Source organism: Tursiops truncatus, chromosome 9 (genome assembly GCF_011762595.2).
Source record: "Tursiops truncatus isolate mTurTru1 chromosome 9, mTurTru1.mat.Y, whole genome shotgun sequence".
NCBI lineage: Eukaryota > Metazoa > Chordata > Mammalia > Artiodactyla > Delphinidae > Tursiops > Tursiops truncatus.
Genome location: NC_047042.1, coordinates 10,147,986 through 10,164,141, shown reverse-complemented (window position 1 = coordinate 10,164,141; position 16,156 = coordinate 10,147,986). Strand labels below are relative to the sequence as shown.

Here is a 16,156-nt window from a genome sequence, read left to right as displayed (position 1 = left end):
AATTCATCCCTTGGGCTTTTCCCCTGAACTCGCTCTTTTTTATCATCAGGTCTCCAGTGTTTTCAAGAGAGCATTAGCTGATTATTAACCCAAATTCAGTCTAAAACCTACAATTTGCAATCACAGATTTTTTTAAAACCACCAATTTACATTTCCAAGTTGCAACACAGAAGAGAAGCTTGTTTACCAGTCACTGAAAACTATTTTCTGAGCATATCTATTTCGTGTTGTCTGGAGAGCTAAATGTTTGAAGTTTGCACATTTGCAATTATGATTAAAGCTATCTCAACATCAAAAGGGAAAGAAATCTTAAAAGTAGTCACATGGGGTTCTCTTCTCTCTGTCTCTCTCTCACCCTCTCACCCACACACACAGCCCTGCCTGAAAACCTCAGTGAGACAAAATGTCAAATTCTGGGGAATTCAGTGAGTCATATCATCTTGGTTTTAAATAGGAACGCCATTCTTCTAGGTATTTTCAGTAGTTAGGAAAGCAAGTGTTAGCATCATGTTCGCAGTGAGATCCAAATCGGTCACTCAGTTGATGTCAGACATCCCTCGGGATGGAGCATTGAGTACCACTTCTGGGCCACAAAGATCCTAGTACATACCAAGTTCTACGCAATCTTAGAATATTAGAGCCTTCCTTAGCCCTACCTGCATTGTCTCCATCCCTGTAAATTCCTGGCCCCCGGCTGGAGAAGCACGTTTCTATTCAGCCCTCCCGTTCTCAGCTTCTCTCCCCTGTAAGCCATCCAGTACCACTTCACAATCACCTCCTCTATTCTTGGCCGTCGTTTCCGTGGCCCGCGGACCCCAGAAACCCCACCGCTACCCTGTGTTGTTTCCTCCATCTCACTCGTGGCATATCCCTCAGCCTTCAAAGTAGCTGACCTTCCTGTGCTTCTGAAGTCTTTCAATCTGGCTTAGTTTTGCCAGTAAGTAGGTGACCTCAGAAGTAGGCACCAGTTTTCCCTAAGGCATATCTGCAACACCTGAATTCCCTATGACCCCCCCCCCCCCCAGGAAGAGAAGTGAGCCTCTTCCTGTTTCAAAGCCTTATTCATTTCCAGACAACTACTGACAATTAGCCACTTTTGCTCGGGGTGTGACTGCAGGCATCGCCCAGGTTCAGTGCACAGCCAAGTCTTCTTGAGTTCCGCTCTCAAATCTATCTGCTTCCCCAATTTCTCTCTGTAATTCATCACTTGGATAATCTTCAACTGAGGGTTTTTTGAGATTCCTGTCTTTACAGCATCAAAAAATATTTTAAACACACATTAAGGTGGACTGACACATTTCCCTTGAAGGAAAAGAGATATTTCAGTCCCGGAAAGCCTTTATGTATTTATTAATTCATGGAGAAGAAAGAAATGTGAGACTCACTATTGCATGTAAGCCATCAGCAAACCTTTCTTTCATCACTTTGCATTATAACCATATAACCAGAAAGTGCTGTTACAGAAGCGCTGGCGTCTAAATGTCGGTGGCTGGCTACACCCACTGAACAGAGCTGGGTGCTAATGGCATCAAAGTGAGAAGTCACCCAGAGTGGCACAAAATCTATTCCTTGTCCCTCAAGTGAGCCATGGGCAAGGAGAAGGATCTGGAGAGGAAAAGGATGGATCTGTATCCCTACTAATTCCAGAAGAGCAGTTCAAGGACTGCCACATACAGATAGCGAACTGGTAGCACATCTCGTACGAAGGATATGATTCTCGTCTGTGTGAGACGTGAAAGTAGGACCTAAAGGAAAACCAGCAATTACCATTTCTGTAATTAGGAAACCCTAAGTCATCTGCCCTAGTGTGTCATCTGCAATATCACATGTGGCCTAGTCTTAAGTGACCACTTTGAGACTGACCTGGACCTTTCTGGGGTTTGGAGCATAGGAGCTCATCACCTCTCGTGAATTCTGTGTCAGTGAATTCTGGTCTCAGAATTTTCTTTCCTTTTTCTGTCTGGATGTCTGAGCCCTTTATGAGTATCTCACAATGTCATCTTCAAAATTCTTAAATATTTTAAAGTCTGTTTTGGCTACTCTGCCGAATATCATAGAATGAGTCATAATTTACACCAAACCCAGTATATCTGGTGAATGTACTCCAATGTGGAAAACCTCCATCGTGGTGCCTTGGTTTAAATAGCTCACCCTGCAAGGGTCCTTTAAGGAGCAAAATAGGTATGGAAGCATGGTAGAAACTCATTGTCATGCTCTAGAACCTAGGGAATTTATATACATTTTAAGTCAAGCTAAATTAAAGTTAATCATCACAAGTATCAGTTTTAAGCTAAGCAAATTCCATATTCCATGAAGTTATGTCAAAAGGTCCAACCCAAACCACGACATTGGATGCAGGCTAGTAGTATGGGGACGTAAACAAAATTCTTTGCCGTCAGTCATCAGTAAGTATCCTGGTTCTCTCTCTACACTTGAAAGTTTTGGAAAGACTTAATTTTCTCTGATCCTCAGATTCCCCATTTGTAAAGGGGAGTGAATAATGCTTATCTTGCTGAATTCTGTGAGGATATGAGATACTATGTGAAGTAGCCAGCACAGTGAACGAAAGAATAGGCACTAAACAAAGAAATGCCATTTGAGTGTAATAAACACTATTTAAGAAAACGAGCCCATTCCACATTCAGTTATGGAGTTCAGTGCTGCCTGTTAGAGATGAAGGTCATAAACCTACCTTACCAGTAATATTCATGTAGAATTTATTTACATCTCTTTAACGTATTTCTGATGAGAAATATTTCTTAGTCTATTCAGTGTATTAATGACCATTCTACTGAGTCATTTTTTTAAAAACTTGCTTATTTTCCATCACTTTGAGGATTATAAGTTCATTGCTTCTTTAATTGAGGTGATGTCAGGGCCTTTTTACCCCTCGTTTGGAAAAATTAGTTTCCAGAGCTCATCCGAAATGGCTGAGATTTCTAACGCTAACAAGTTTATTTTGCAATTAGGCCTCAGAAGTCTCTAGAAACAGAGGAGCCTCTCTACTGGCCAGGCCAGGACACAGCCTAGTAGCTGCTATTCGAAGCCAACATCAACATGAGTCACTGCCACTGGGTATGTATCACGCTTTGTGAACCCCCGGATAGCTTTGTGTTTCTTATCGTGACTCCTTTAATATTCAGGGTTCTGTGTTTTGTTTTTCCTCTCGTATGCTATAGTCCACACCCCTATCCTTTGTTCCCATCCCCGCACTTGCCCCTTTTCCCTCTCCCTTCCTCCTCATTTTGTCCTTCTCTCTTCCCTTCCCTCTCTTCCCTCCCGTCTCTTCCAGACCGTCATTCCCCTCCCCCCGCCTTGTTTATTCCATTCAGCGATTTGTTAGCTGGGTCCCAGGAGAGCATAGTTTAAATGAGGTGACGGATTTTGTTGCTTTTCGGTGCACTTTTTACTTTAGACCTCTCTTCCCATGCATGTATGGGATAAACTGGCACAGTCTCCATTCCTAACCTCAGCTACCTCTTTCCAAAACACATGCCACCTGTATCAAGGGAAATGAGGTGAGAGAGTCTAAATGGATTCGGATGTTTTCATTATCACCATTGGGAAATCAACGGATGGCCAAAGTCATAAGTGCAAGTGCTCAGAAAAGGATTTCTTTGAACTCATAAAGAATCTTTTGCCATCATACCTATGGCAAAATGACAAGAGAAGTCAGAAAGAACAGAGTAGTACTCCCCTCCTGGAAGATCTATTTTCTTCTCCATCTGTTCACAAGGGGATGAGTTAACACCCAGTTAAGTTCCTAGAATATTAAAGATGATTAACTTAGATCTGCTTCACTTTGGGTTTGATCTTTTAAAAATACTCCTACCATTATGTCACAGAAAAAACCCTCACGAGCTTACATTTTTTGATGAGTTTGCTCCCTGCCTTTTCAATTCCTCCATTAAATCCTGGTATCTAGTTGCCATTTTCCAATCATGAGCAAAATTATCTCTGGGCTGAAGACTCAACCACAACTTGTGCTTTTGTCTGTTTCAGCATATAATGACAAGATTGTGGCATTTCTTCGCCAGCCAAACATTTTTGAAATGCTGCAAGAGCGTCAGCCAAGTTTGGCGAGAAACCACACACTCAGGTAGGGGCCTGTCTACCACCCTCTACCTACAGGTCTCTCCTGCTGGTTTTCCAGGTGGGGCAGCCTCTGTGGAGAGAGGGCAGACACTTAAGATGTGTTTTATTCATGCATTTAAATTATAACCTGAATATTTAAAATGAAGGATCCAGGGGTTTCTGATGTTCTCTAAAGTGTTGCAATCAGAGATAGTTATCATGCCAGGTTACCTATTATTCTTACGATGCTAAAATGATTTCCATTGATTTGGAGAGAAGCATGGAAAGGGAGCAAAATAGTTTTCATCAAAAAATTATTTATGTAAAGCACCATATAAATTATTTTTGTTTTAAGAATATAATTGTCTGATGGTGCACCAGATATTAGATGACTATATTCAAAAATAAACCAGCGAACAAAAAGTATCACATGTGTTCTAACACCTTAAATCCTAATGTCCATTACGGTCATTTCTGAATGAGTGTCTCTGAAACTCTGAATCACTTTATTTGGAAGGGAAAGCCACCCAAAGTGATGAAAAGAGCAAATATCCTCTGAACTTAAATGCCACTTTCTCACCAAGATACTCAAGCATATCTCTCCTTCAGTTTACCACCCAGCATTTCAAAAGCTGGAGATGAACAATGGTTAAGTGTGTGCACTCAGAGTTTGAATACTTGCTCCAGCACTTAGGGACCCGTGATGGGGGCATGTCATTTAATCCTCTACCCTCAGCCTCCTCAATCATTGAGACAGGGTCACAATGTGGGCACCATTAAGATGCTTCACTGGGTTTGTGTATAAAGGATCAGGCAAGGTGGGCAGGGATGCAGCCAGTGACTGTCCTCACCTCCCCTCCGGTGGGCTTTTGAATGTGGCTGACAACTGTAATCCTCTACTTTGACCTCCTCAATGAGTCACCAACACCTAAAAACACCTAAAAATAACCAGGCTAGTCATGCCAGGATGGATCACTCACTGTTCTTTTCCCCTCCATCACCACCCCCATTGACACTTCTTTTCCCTGTGGTCTTACTCTGCGCAAACTAGAACCTGCATCCTCCCAAATGCCCATCATCTCAATTCCGCCCTCTTTCTTCAGCTTCACATCTAAACATTTATCTCCTCACTTGCTTCCAGCCCTTCTTTTCTCTTCTCCCTGCCATGGCCTAGGTTTGGATTCTCATCATCTCTCTCCCGGACTTGGCAGGGATCTCTTAAGAAGATACTCCCTATCGCTCTATTATAAACAGCATTACCTCCTTATAACCCATGTCACCCACACCCTGGAACAAAGCTTCCCGTGGAGTATCCTCAGGGCTGGCCACCGCAGTGGCTCTCAGACTGTCTTTCGGGGGACCTCAGAGCAGCTAAGGACCCTCTCTGGAATTTAGTCCTTGAGGAAGTACACCACACAATAGCAGGAGGAAGGCAGAGATGGGCATGTGATACTAACCTCATGGTGAGTAAGGGGGCCGGCTGGCATCCTGTCCCAGACCCGGCTGCTGGCCCTCACCCTGCAGGGCCTCTGGTCAGCCCTGCCTTTCTTCTAATCCCTGCTCTGCCCACCCTAGCCAGTCCACTGAGCAGTTTAAGCCAGATTTGTGACTCAGGGACTCTTGCCCACCTCCTGAGGTTTTGAGGCCACATGAAAGAGGCTATTTATATAGATCTACTGCAGGCTTTCCTGCGCACCCATTAGTATAAGACCTTAGTTTCATGGAGGGGGAGGGAGGTGGAATCTGAGCATACTTTGAGAACTTGTGAAAAATGCACCAACTAATAAAACTGGCTTATTTACATGGGGTTTTTGGGGCGGGGGAGGAATTCTTTGTTCAGTTCCTTATGAAACTACGAGCTCCCTCTCCAAAAAGGAACTGGTTTTGATGGAACCTTTCTTACATCAGAGCTCGTGCTAAGGAAAGATGGAAACCCTCTCGTAAGAGTGGAATTCATTGCCATTGAAGAACTAGATGAACTATATTGAGTCACTTCTACAGCTTTTCTCTCCAGGATTTCAAAATTCATTGACAAATACTTTCAATTTCATTACTCAATACCAACAAAATAATGCCCCCACACAAAAACTTCCCATGGTTCCTGTTAGGTATGTGATAAAGTCAAGATTTCTAAGCACAATTGCCATAGTCTCCTAAGACTGGCTCTACTCTAACTCTCCACCGTCCTGTGCTTGTATTTACGTCCTTCTGGTGTCTTCCACCTCCGTCAAACAGCCTGTGCCCTCTCCTACCCACACCCTTCCTGGAGTGGCTTCCCTCTTAAAGGCATTTCAACCCATTTTAAAGGCTCAAGTCAAACGCAAAGTCTCGGTGATCTAGACAGACCTTAGTAGTTCTTTTGCTTTGATTTAATAGCATTTGTTTTTGTACCTCTAAGATATTGTTCCATTATCCCTTGTATTCTACCATGTACTAATGTCTTCCTACGACGCTGGAAGTGTCTTAGGGCAGGGTCTATATCTTCTTGGTCTTTGAACCACTCTTGCCTCAGAGCCTGGTTCCTCTACTTTGAAGATAGGAAACACTGGTTACTTTTTGAGTGAACAAAAGGACTTCAGCTTGACTGATCATCACTTCCACTTGTGTTCACCTCTGCCCAAGTTTTATTACTGTGTCACGGAAGGCAGGGCCATACTCGGTCCATTCGTGGGCTGCTCTCTGGCTCACGGTACATAATAACTTAAGGGAATTTCCAAGGGATTTTCAGAGGTGTTGTACTACCTGAAAACTTTCTGACACATCACTGCTCTTGAACATTTCTACGTTACAGATTCTACCACTAAATAAGGAGTTCACTGCTTACTTTTGGGAGAAATGTGAGCTCCCCAAAGGCCCTAGAGTCCTGTTTAAATCATTTTTAAAGTAATCAAATGAATCCCCTGTGTAGAAGAGTGGAATGTGTTTCTGAAGGGAAGTAAACAATTTTAGCACTGTTGTGTAGTATCACGTTATAACAGAATCTAAGAAACCTCCGGCGGGGGGGTTACAGTGTGGAATTGTACAATTATGATTTTCCAGATGTGGGTGACTTGGAATTAGGGAATATTGGAACTGGAAAAAAATTGGAAATTCATGTAAAAACTAATACCCTTTTTAAGGTTAAGGACTCTTTGAGAGTCTGATGAAAGCTCTTATAGACTCTCCTCCATATACGAACAGAAATCTTTGCCTATAATTTCAAAGAGTTAATGGACCCTAAAGGACCTGTAGACCCCAGGTTGAAAACCCAAAGAGCTCATCAAAACCAGAAAGCCCACAGTGACATCAGAACCTGACGTAAGAGGTCATGGAATCCAAAAGGCAGAACAAGAGCAAGAGTTTGCTCTTCAGGGTGCCGGGCTTTAAGCATCCAAGAAACAGGGCACTGGGCCTATGACTAGGCCTCTGCCTGCGCCTAGATGTGGTGTGAGGGTGAGTCAGCTTGACTTTAAAGATCCAGTAGTTGAAAGGAAAAGCTCCTCTCCCCATGACTCTGCCCAGAGGAAGAACTTACTGCTTCCTCTGTGGTTGCCACATGGGGACCATGACCCCATGGTCACTGCTATTCTCCAGGAGCCATGGATCCACTGTCTTGGGTTTGCAAAGCCAGTCGTTGGGTTAGAGGGTGGAGGATGAGTTCTCAGAAAACCGTGTTCGGCAGAAGTGACGAAGCATAAGGAAACTGCATGGGGAGAGGGAAGACGGAGGCATAAAACCCTGGGGTTAATGACGTCTGTTAAGTTTCAGGGTCATGGTAGCCGTCCTCATTCATTCTTTCTTTCCTTCGACTAGTGCTTTTATTGAGCGGCTATTCTGAATCAGGATTGTGCGAGGGCTGTGTACCCAGTATCTAAGCCAAACAGACATCGGTCCTTCTCTCATGGGACTTACTGTCTATTGGGGAAGACGGATGATAGACAAGTGTGACTTTTTTTTAAAGCCAAGTATAGAGCTATAGATTGTATTATGGGCCATGAAGGACATGATCAGAATTGAGTGATAGTGATGGAAGGATGGCAAGGATTTCCTTGTGGATATTGAGTTTTAAGGTCTTTGAGGCCACAGATAAAGATGCCAGGATGTCAAGGAGCCAGGTGGCTCTACTGACCTGAGCTCTACACTGGAGTTTTCCTGATGGGATGCGTGTAGGAGAGGCGGTTGGCATTCTCACCCTCAGAGATCTCCCCCAGGTCTCAGTGCCTTTGGTCTGGACCCAGGGACATTTGGAGGCCCCTCAGAACACTAGGTCTGCATGAGATTTTCACATACATGACAGAGGGTGTAATGTCCCGTGAAGAACAACCAAAGCTCTCAGAAAACTCTGCTTGGCTTTCTGATACGTGTATGTGGTCTGAGTAGGTAGGGTGATGATAGAACCACTATAGAGGGTGCCACTTCCCGTGGCTGGGAAGGGTGCTCTCCTGCCCTCATGGACTTGACTCTCTTTGGACTTTGTTTCCCCAGGAACCCAGGGAATAAAGAGTGACCCCCTAGAATGTTCTCCCCCTTTTTCCCCAGGCAGGGAGACCAGGGGCTTGCCCAGATGTGGGTCCCTTGGGGCAGCAGGGTGACCTGCCCCAGGGACATTGCCACTGGGGGAACACATCAATTTGAGAGTCCCTCGTGGGGCTGCAGTTGGTAAACCAGAGGAACAGGGTCCACGAGAATCCTCCAAACAAGAGGGCTGTGAGATGCTGTCAGGATTGCAGGACAGTGCTCAGGCACACGGAGTCAAGGGCACAGGGGTGTGGAGGGAGAAGCAGCTGGTGGAGGAGGCTTGATGCTTGTACCCTTGGCCAGGCTTCCACCTCCTCCCTGAAAAACGATGTGTGGACAGGTCTGCTCCAGTTTCCAAGTCCCTGGTCAGAGGAGCCACTATGATCACCCACAGGTTTTGGAGATGGCATTTACTGCAGCAGTACTCTACCCATAACTTCAGGTTGGACCACAGTGCATTTCTCTGTTTACTCCCATTTTGTGTATCTTTGTAGAAGCCAAAAAGTTTCTCTTGTCTTCTTAAAAATACCCACACCAAAATGTCAAGTTCATTATATTTTTACCTGAAAATATGCAAGTTATGATGAAGATTTGGATTCACATTACTGTAATCAGAGAGAGAAAAAAGTTGTATCTATAGTATTTTTATTAATAGATTTATTTTTAATCTTTCGTTAGAGGAAACTGATTAAACGGTATACTAGACCACTCTTTATTAATTTCTTACAAGTACATGTGACTCTAAAATCATCTCAAAAATTTAAACAAAAAAAGAAAAAAAGTGAAATATTTTTAAAAAATCAATCCTTAAGTCTTCTCAGATTTCTGCTGCATCTCTTCAAGAAAAGGGAAAAACTTTTAACTTCTTTGAAGCATACCTATAAGGGAATGATTCTTGGCCATAGTGTTTGTAATCTTTGAATATCTGAATGTCAGAGAAGCACATTACAAAGTTCATTTGATCAAAAGAAACGCTATTTATCCATAGACTTACTGGAATCATTTTGCCAGGTTGGAGTTGGAGGTTGTGAAAAAGAATGCATGAGTTGTAATTAAACAGAGAGAAATTGATGCCTATACTCAGATTGACCTGGAAGACTCTCTTGTATTCTGGGGCCAGACCCTCTCTGGACTGAGTGTGGAGTTAATTCATTTTCCATCAGGCATAAGGTTTCTCAGGAGACACCTCGTCACTCTTTCTTCCCATGGCTTCCAAGATGCTGTGAACCCACAACAGTCCACCCCAGCTCCACTCCCAACTGTGTGGCTCTCTGAGGACCTACCTGTGTTGTGCTCCTTGGCTTCTGTCCCCGTGTGAGTCTGAGGAAAGGTGATCCCTTGGAGAGCATCATGGGAACCTGCAATATGAACTTAAATACCTCGAAATACTCTGGACATTAGAACATCACTGTTCAGCCCTATTGGAAGAGAAAGGGGGATCAGAATGGGGTTCATTCCTTAACTTATGCATTGGTGTGTAATTCTTATTTTCCTTCCCACATTATTCTAGGGAGAAAATCCATTACATTCGGACCGAGGGTAATCATGGGCTTGAAAAGTTGTCCTGTGATGCAGATCTGGTCATTTTGCTGAGGTAAGGGGCTGAGCCTGAAACAGTTCTGGAAAAGCAACTGGAAAAGCTGCTCTGGGCAGTTCTCCAGGACAGCCCAGACTGAAACACACGTTGCTTGTTCTAGAATATTCTAGTGGCTGCAACTGAAGTAGGGCTCCCACCCTTATACCTGCTATTCACCTCTTTCTCTACATGTAAGACTGGGGTATCAAGAGCTACATATGGTACTTGATGGAGACCTTGTTGTAGGATTAATTAGAGTTTAAAATGACAGGGAGAGTTTGCATGCCGGGATGTGCCCATCTAAGTGAATCTAAGTGCTTTCGTTGTCTCGTGAGAATTGTAACCACTCTTACACCAATTTGTGAACATTCTCTCATGGACAGAGAACTAACTTTAAAATTTTTTTTTTTACTTTGCAGTCTCTTTGAAGAAGAGATTATGTCCTATGTCCCCCTGCAGGCTGCCTTCCACCCTGGGTACAGCTTCTCTCCCCGCTGTTCACCCTGCTCGTCACCTCAGAACTCCCCAGGTAACGTGAGGGTCTGGCATTCTGTCTCCTGCAAGTGGCCACCTGTGTTTCCACCTGATGAAGGTGCCCTCTCTCCCTTAGTCCCCTCTCAATTTTCTGATCATCTGCACACTAAGTTGGGTGTTGACACAGTGCCACCTGTTTCGGTAATGACCCCAAGCTATTATGTGTTTTGCATTTTTTAATGATTTGGAAACATTTTTCACTAAACCAATATTTCATGACATGAAAATTATATGAAATTCATGTTTTGGTGTCTATCAATAAAATGTTATTGGAACCCAGCCGCACCCATTTATCTATATATTTTGTGTCAACTTTCATGCTACAACAGCAGAGCGACAGAGACCGTATGGCCCCCAAAACCTAAAATATTTACTATCTGGCCCTTTACAGAAAAAGTCTGCGGACCCCTGCTCTAAATTGCTGTTTTGTTCTAAAACACACTCTCTGAGCATTTAAAAGGGAAGAGCCCTTTCTGGAACATTCTGCCTCATGAATCAGAATGTTATTAGATACCAATTAGATACCAACTTTCTATTAAGTTGTAAAGGAGTCACTAGGTTACATGCTTACTAGGGACCACCATTGTGCCCCCGTGAAGGTGCCAAAGAAGTTTGTAACGTGACGTGAAATTGTTTCCCTAGAGTTTCCTTTGTGTATTAGAATGAATTTAGAATTAGAACTCATGATATTTTTTGTGGGTATTTTTCCATTCCAAATGAGGAAATATCTATTGAACCGTTTAGCGGAAAAAGAAGCTAGTATTTCCTGGGTTCATCAAGATAATTAGCTTTCGTCAAATCCGTACTCCCACATGGGATCCAGATACTGAAGAGTTTTTCCCCGTTGTCTTGGTTTACAAGATCACATTGTCATGGGTGTTGGTGTAGTTGAAAAATCTAGTAACTTCTTATCTTATGACCTCCAGAGTTAGAGTTCAAACTTGGCTTTTGAAGCCGGGGGGAAATGGAGAAGAAAAACAGAATTTAGCAATACGCTCTGTCCCCCAGAAGGGGTGTCTCATTCAGCTAGTGTCACTCAATACTGCCATAGGTCTCTGAAACGAGAATATCTTTTCATTTGTTCAGAATGCCCCCCGTCATGTTGTTCAGGACTATCTCTTAGAGGTAGTTTCGCTAATTCCTAAAATCTGTTTTTAAGTCAGTATCTCCTCGTTAGGCCTTCCTCCAAACAAGCGTATCAGTAGCATTGCTGAGGAAATGTCCCACGGGCGCTGCATCTGACATACAGCATAGCTGAGATGACACGGCTCGGGAAAAGGAGGGCCCGGAGCTTCGTCAGACCAGCATCAGGACAATCAGTTGTCTCCAGTGTGCACAGGATGACTTCCTTCTGGGGGGCAGAGCCTTCCATCTGGGGGCCTGTCGGTCTGCATGATGACCTGCCATCTTGTTGTAGAGATGGTCCCAGCCTGATAATGTGTCTACATCTTGGTCCAAACCTTTGGCAGTAGAGTGTCTACGTACCTTTGGTATGTAGAGTATCATTACACGGGGGAGATACCATACTGCAAATAGAAAGAATAAGGGAGTATAAAGAGTTACTTGCTAACTGCGGATTATTTGGGTAAGTTTTATAAAAGGAATCAACCTTCCTGATGCAGACGTTACTGACACCGTGAACGCAAAGAATCATCCAGTTCATGTTGTCAAAGTGCGTAATTCTTTACTCTCCTAGCTTTGACCTTGGGGTCCTAGACTACGTAAGCCAGGCATTTTGAGGTTAAACTTTACAATTCCCATTTTTCCAGACCTGTATGACATTTACCTGGGGCAACATAGTGAATCATACATGCCAAAGCACTTTGTAAAGCTTAAATTATTAGAAAAATGCATCGTAGGGACCATGGGCCATAGTGGTAGTACCAGCAGTAATGAAAGTTGTATTATAAAATATACTGTAATCTGATGGCAGAAAACTATACTTGCACCTACAGACTTGTGTTCTAGTTCTACCTATGTCCTGAAATGTGGTATTTCAGCAGAGACTCTTCCCTTTTCAAGTGGTGGCTGCTTGTTCCCCCCACACCTCAGATGCTGCAGGACTCGCTGGTGAGACTGGTGCCGCTGGTGCCCCGTGTGCCTCCTTGCTAACACAGATCAGCCGTATCTCTGCCCCTAGTTGCTGTCATCCACCGACCTTCTTCTCATTCTTAAAGACTGTGGCACCCGTCTCACAGTCTCCCTCTCCTCCCCAAGTCCTTCCGCCATCCTGGATGACATCAGCATCCACAGGCACCCATGCAGTTCCTTGGCCTCCCACTTTCTGGGCTTCCTTGTCTGCCCTGCCCTCCTCCTCCTCAACCACTTGTCCCACAATCCCCTTCCTGTCTTGTTGTCATCTCTGACGTCACTGACTCAAGCATCCTACTCCCATCCAACATGCTTATTCAGCTGCTCTCCCCGATACCACCCTGTGCCCTCATCAGGACCTCCAGTTCACGGACGCCTCTCCTTTCTAACTGCCTCTCCCTCCTCCAGCATAGGATCCCTGGTTCATCATTTCTTGACAATGCCCTGAGCTCCCCGATCCTCTCCATTTCATTTACAGAGTTCCACTCGTAGGTCACCTTAATATCTGCTTCCCCTACATCTGTAGTCAGGCATTCTTGGGCAAATTCACCTGACAAGGCAGATTATCAATTATAAATTAGTCATCTCTCCACCTCACATGGACCATAAACACCCAAAAGAAAATTCAACCACATTTCACTGGTAAACGTATGCTCTTCTCTACTGCTATTTCAAACGTTGCCGCTCCTCTCAAACTTCCAACCCCTGGGTCTCTCCTGGCAAATGATGTGCCTTCTTCCTTCACTGAGAAAACTGAAGCCCTTAGACAGAAACTGTCTCAAATGCCTGCTGCCCATCTTACAAGCCTACCAATGCTGCCACCTCGCTCTCCCCCTTCACACCTGTGCATTAGAGAGGGCGTCTTCACTAAGGTCGCGGCAAGCTCTGGGTACCCAGTCCTATGGGTAATTCTCAGCCCTCCTCCTGACTTTTCAACCACATTTAACACTACTGATGGCTCCTCCCCTTAAGTCACCTCTTCAGTTAGCTTCTGGGACACAAGCTGTGGGCATTTCATCTACGTCTTTGGCCACCTTTGCGGACTCATCCTTCCCTTCCAACCATCCTCAAGACTCTGTGCCAGGTTTTTTTCTCCTCTCTCTCAAGCTATGTCTTTTTCCAATCAAGCATTCAAACGTACTGACGTCAAAGACCAAGCTCGTGATCTCACCCATCTGTGCTTCTTCCATTTGTCCCCATCTCAGTGAATGTCACCACAGACCATTCCATTATGATGTCTGAAACCCACCTGGGCCTCACTACCAATATCCAGTTCATTGCCTCCTAAACACATCTCCAATCTATCTTCTTCTTCTTCTTCTTTTTTTTTTTTTTCGACGTAGTCCCATTTCTCATCTCCACTGACACCACCCTAGTGCAATGCAGGCTGTCTCAATCCACTCTGGGCCTCTCCGGTGTTTTCTCTGTACTGCAGAAAGACTAAGGTTTTCATAACTCAAGACACATCACGTTGGTCCCCACACAACGGCTTTCCTGTTGTGCTTAGCATTCAACAAAATTGCTTAATACAGTGTACCTTATCCTGTTTGATCTGTCTCCCGCCCACCTCTCAAGCCTTGTTTTGCATCACTCTGGTCCTCACACCCTATGCTCCAGATAGACTGGAGCACCATTTTCCATCCTGCCACGGTACCTTTGCATGTGCTGGTCCTCTACCTAGATTGCTCTTCCCCCAGCTCATCTCTTCTCTTAAGTTAAGTGGAAGCCCTTCCTAACTCACTCAATCTAATTCATGCCTACTTATCCTTCAGCTATTCCCCAGGGAAGCCTTCCTGAACTTGGCCAGAGTATTCTGTGACCTCAAAGAACTAAGTTCCTTTCCTTCATGGGTAGGAATCATCTCAACTAATAATAATAATCTCATTTCTGTGAGTTTGGTTGTATCAGTTTTATCTAGATTATAAATTCAGTACCTGGAATATAAACTAATGAATAGTTATTGAAGGGGCAAACCACGATCATAGCCATCTGCGAAACGTAGAGAAGAATGTTATTTTTTCCATTCCTTTTTTCATTAAAAGGTACATAAAGATAATAAAGCATCTACAAAGCACTCTCAGTGATACAAAAACTCTCTTCTGTAAAGAGTAAGGAATTATTATTAATAATTGTTATTAATTTTGCTTTTACAGTGCAAGGTAATCTGATATAAACTCCTGCATGCGCTGGGGCCTAAGGGACATGTATATTTATTTTAGCGTCAATATCGTTAGAGAAGTACAAAGTACACATATATTACAATCCTAGTTGCTTCATTATAATTACAACCACTTCTTATAATATAGTAACGTACAAGAGTCTAGTTTGATTTATGTTGTTTTAGAATATTCCAGCATAACTTAGACCAAGAAATATGCTCATCGAGGTGTTCTGAAGAGAAAAGCAACTTGAAATGGAGTGGAAGACATAAATATCTACTGTCCTCAGAATTCAGTTTTCTCTTTATTATATTATACCTGTTTATTATCAAAGTAACTGAGGGAGTGACAGAAATGAAGGGAAATGTCTTGGAGAAGTAAAACACGAAGATGCAGGACTGTGCCTCTGGTTGGCCCTTTCTCCTCCGTTGCCCTGCATATTTGTTCTTCAATAAAAGATGATGACCTTCAGCCTGTGTGCTTCTCTCTGCAGGTTTACAGAGAGCCAGTGCAAGAGCCCCTTCACCCTACAGGAGAGACTTTGAGGCCAAGCTCCGCAATTTCTACCGAAAACTGGAAGCCAAAGGATTTGGTCAGGGTCCAGGGAAAATTAAGTGAGTGCTCCAGTGCTTGGCACTGAACTCAGATGGTAGATGTTTCTATCCTTTTCTCCCCTATAACTTGGTAATATGTGTTTGGAGATTGGATGCCATGGTGTAGTATCAGTCATCTTCATAGAAGGGAGGAAAGAAAAAGTTAGGAAGTTGGAAAGAAAGAAGAAAGGAAGTTAAGAAATTGGAAGGGAGGCAGGAAGAGAAGAGAAGGGAAGGAGAGGGAGAAAGAAAAGTAGATTTCAAACAAAACCATGTATAAAATCAATGGTAGACCTTTACAGAAAACAAGGTATCTTGAACTAAATTAAAAAATCGTATGTTTCCCTTTACACATTCTTGGGACAAATTTACCTACTCGTTAGTCAAATAGCTTTGATCTTCGGATCTAAGTAAAGAGTTGTGGTCTTTTCCACTTTGGGTTTATTATTTTCATCTTGAAAAGCCAAACCCAAACTCAGGAATCCAACTTAAGAGATTCTTTTTGGAATTGATCAAAAAGAATCCTAGGGCTTCCCTGGTGGCGCAGTAGTTGAGAGTCCGCCTGCTGATGCAGGGGACACAGGTTCGTGCCCCGGTCCGGGAAGATCCCACGTGCCGCGGAGCGGCTAGGC

At 43.7% G+C, this 16,156-nt stretch overlaps 1 protein-coding gene across 1 annotated transcript in view; it reads left to right on the top strand.

Annotated features, from left to right (window-relative positions):
• HECW1 (HECT, C2 and WW domain containing E3 ubiquitin protein ligase 1) overlaps positions 1–16,156 on the top strand; it is a 256,280-nt gene that overhangs the window by 183,263 nt on the left and 56,861 nt on the right. Inside the window, exons 15-19 of the mRNA XM_019940665.3 lie at positions 2,970–3,075; positions 4,003–4,099; positions 10,082–10,165; positions 10,567–10,676; positions 15,425–15,545. Of these exons, the coding sequence (XP_019796224.2) occupies positions 2,970–3,075; positions 4,003–4,099; positions 10,082–10,165; positions 10,567–10,676; positions 15,425–15,545 (518 nt within the window). The remainder of the gene's footprint in view (positions 1–2,969; positions 3,076–4,002; positions 4,100–10,081; positions 10,166–10,566; positions 10,677–15,424; positions 15,546–16,156) is intronic.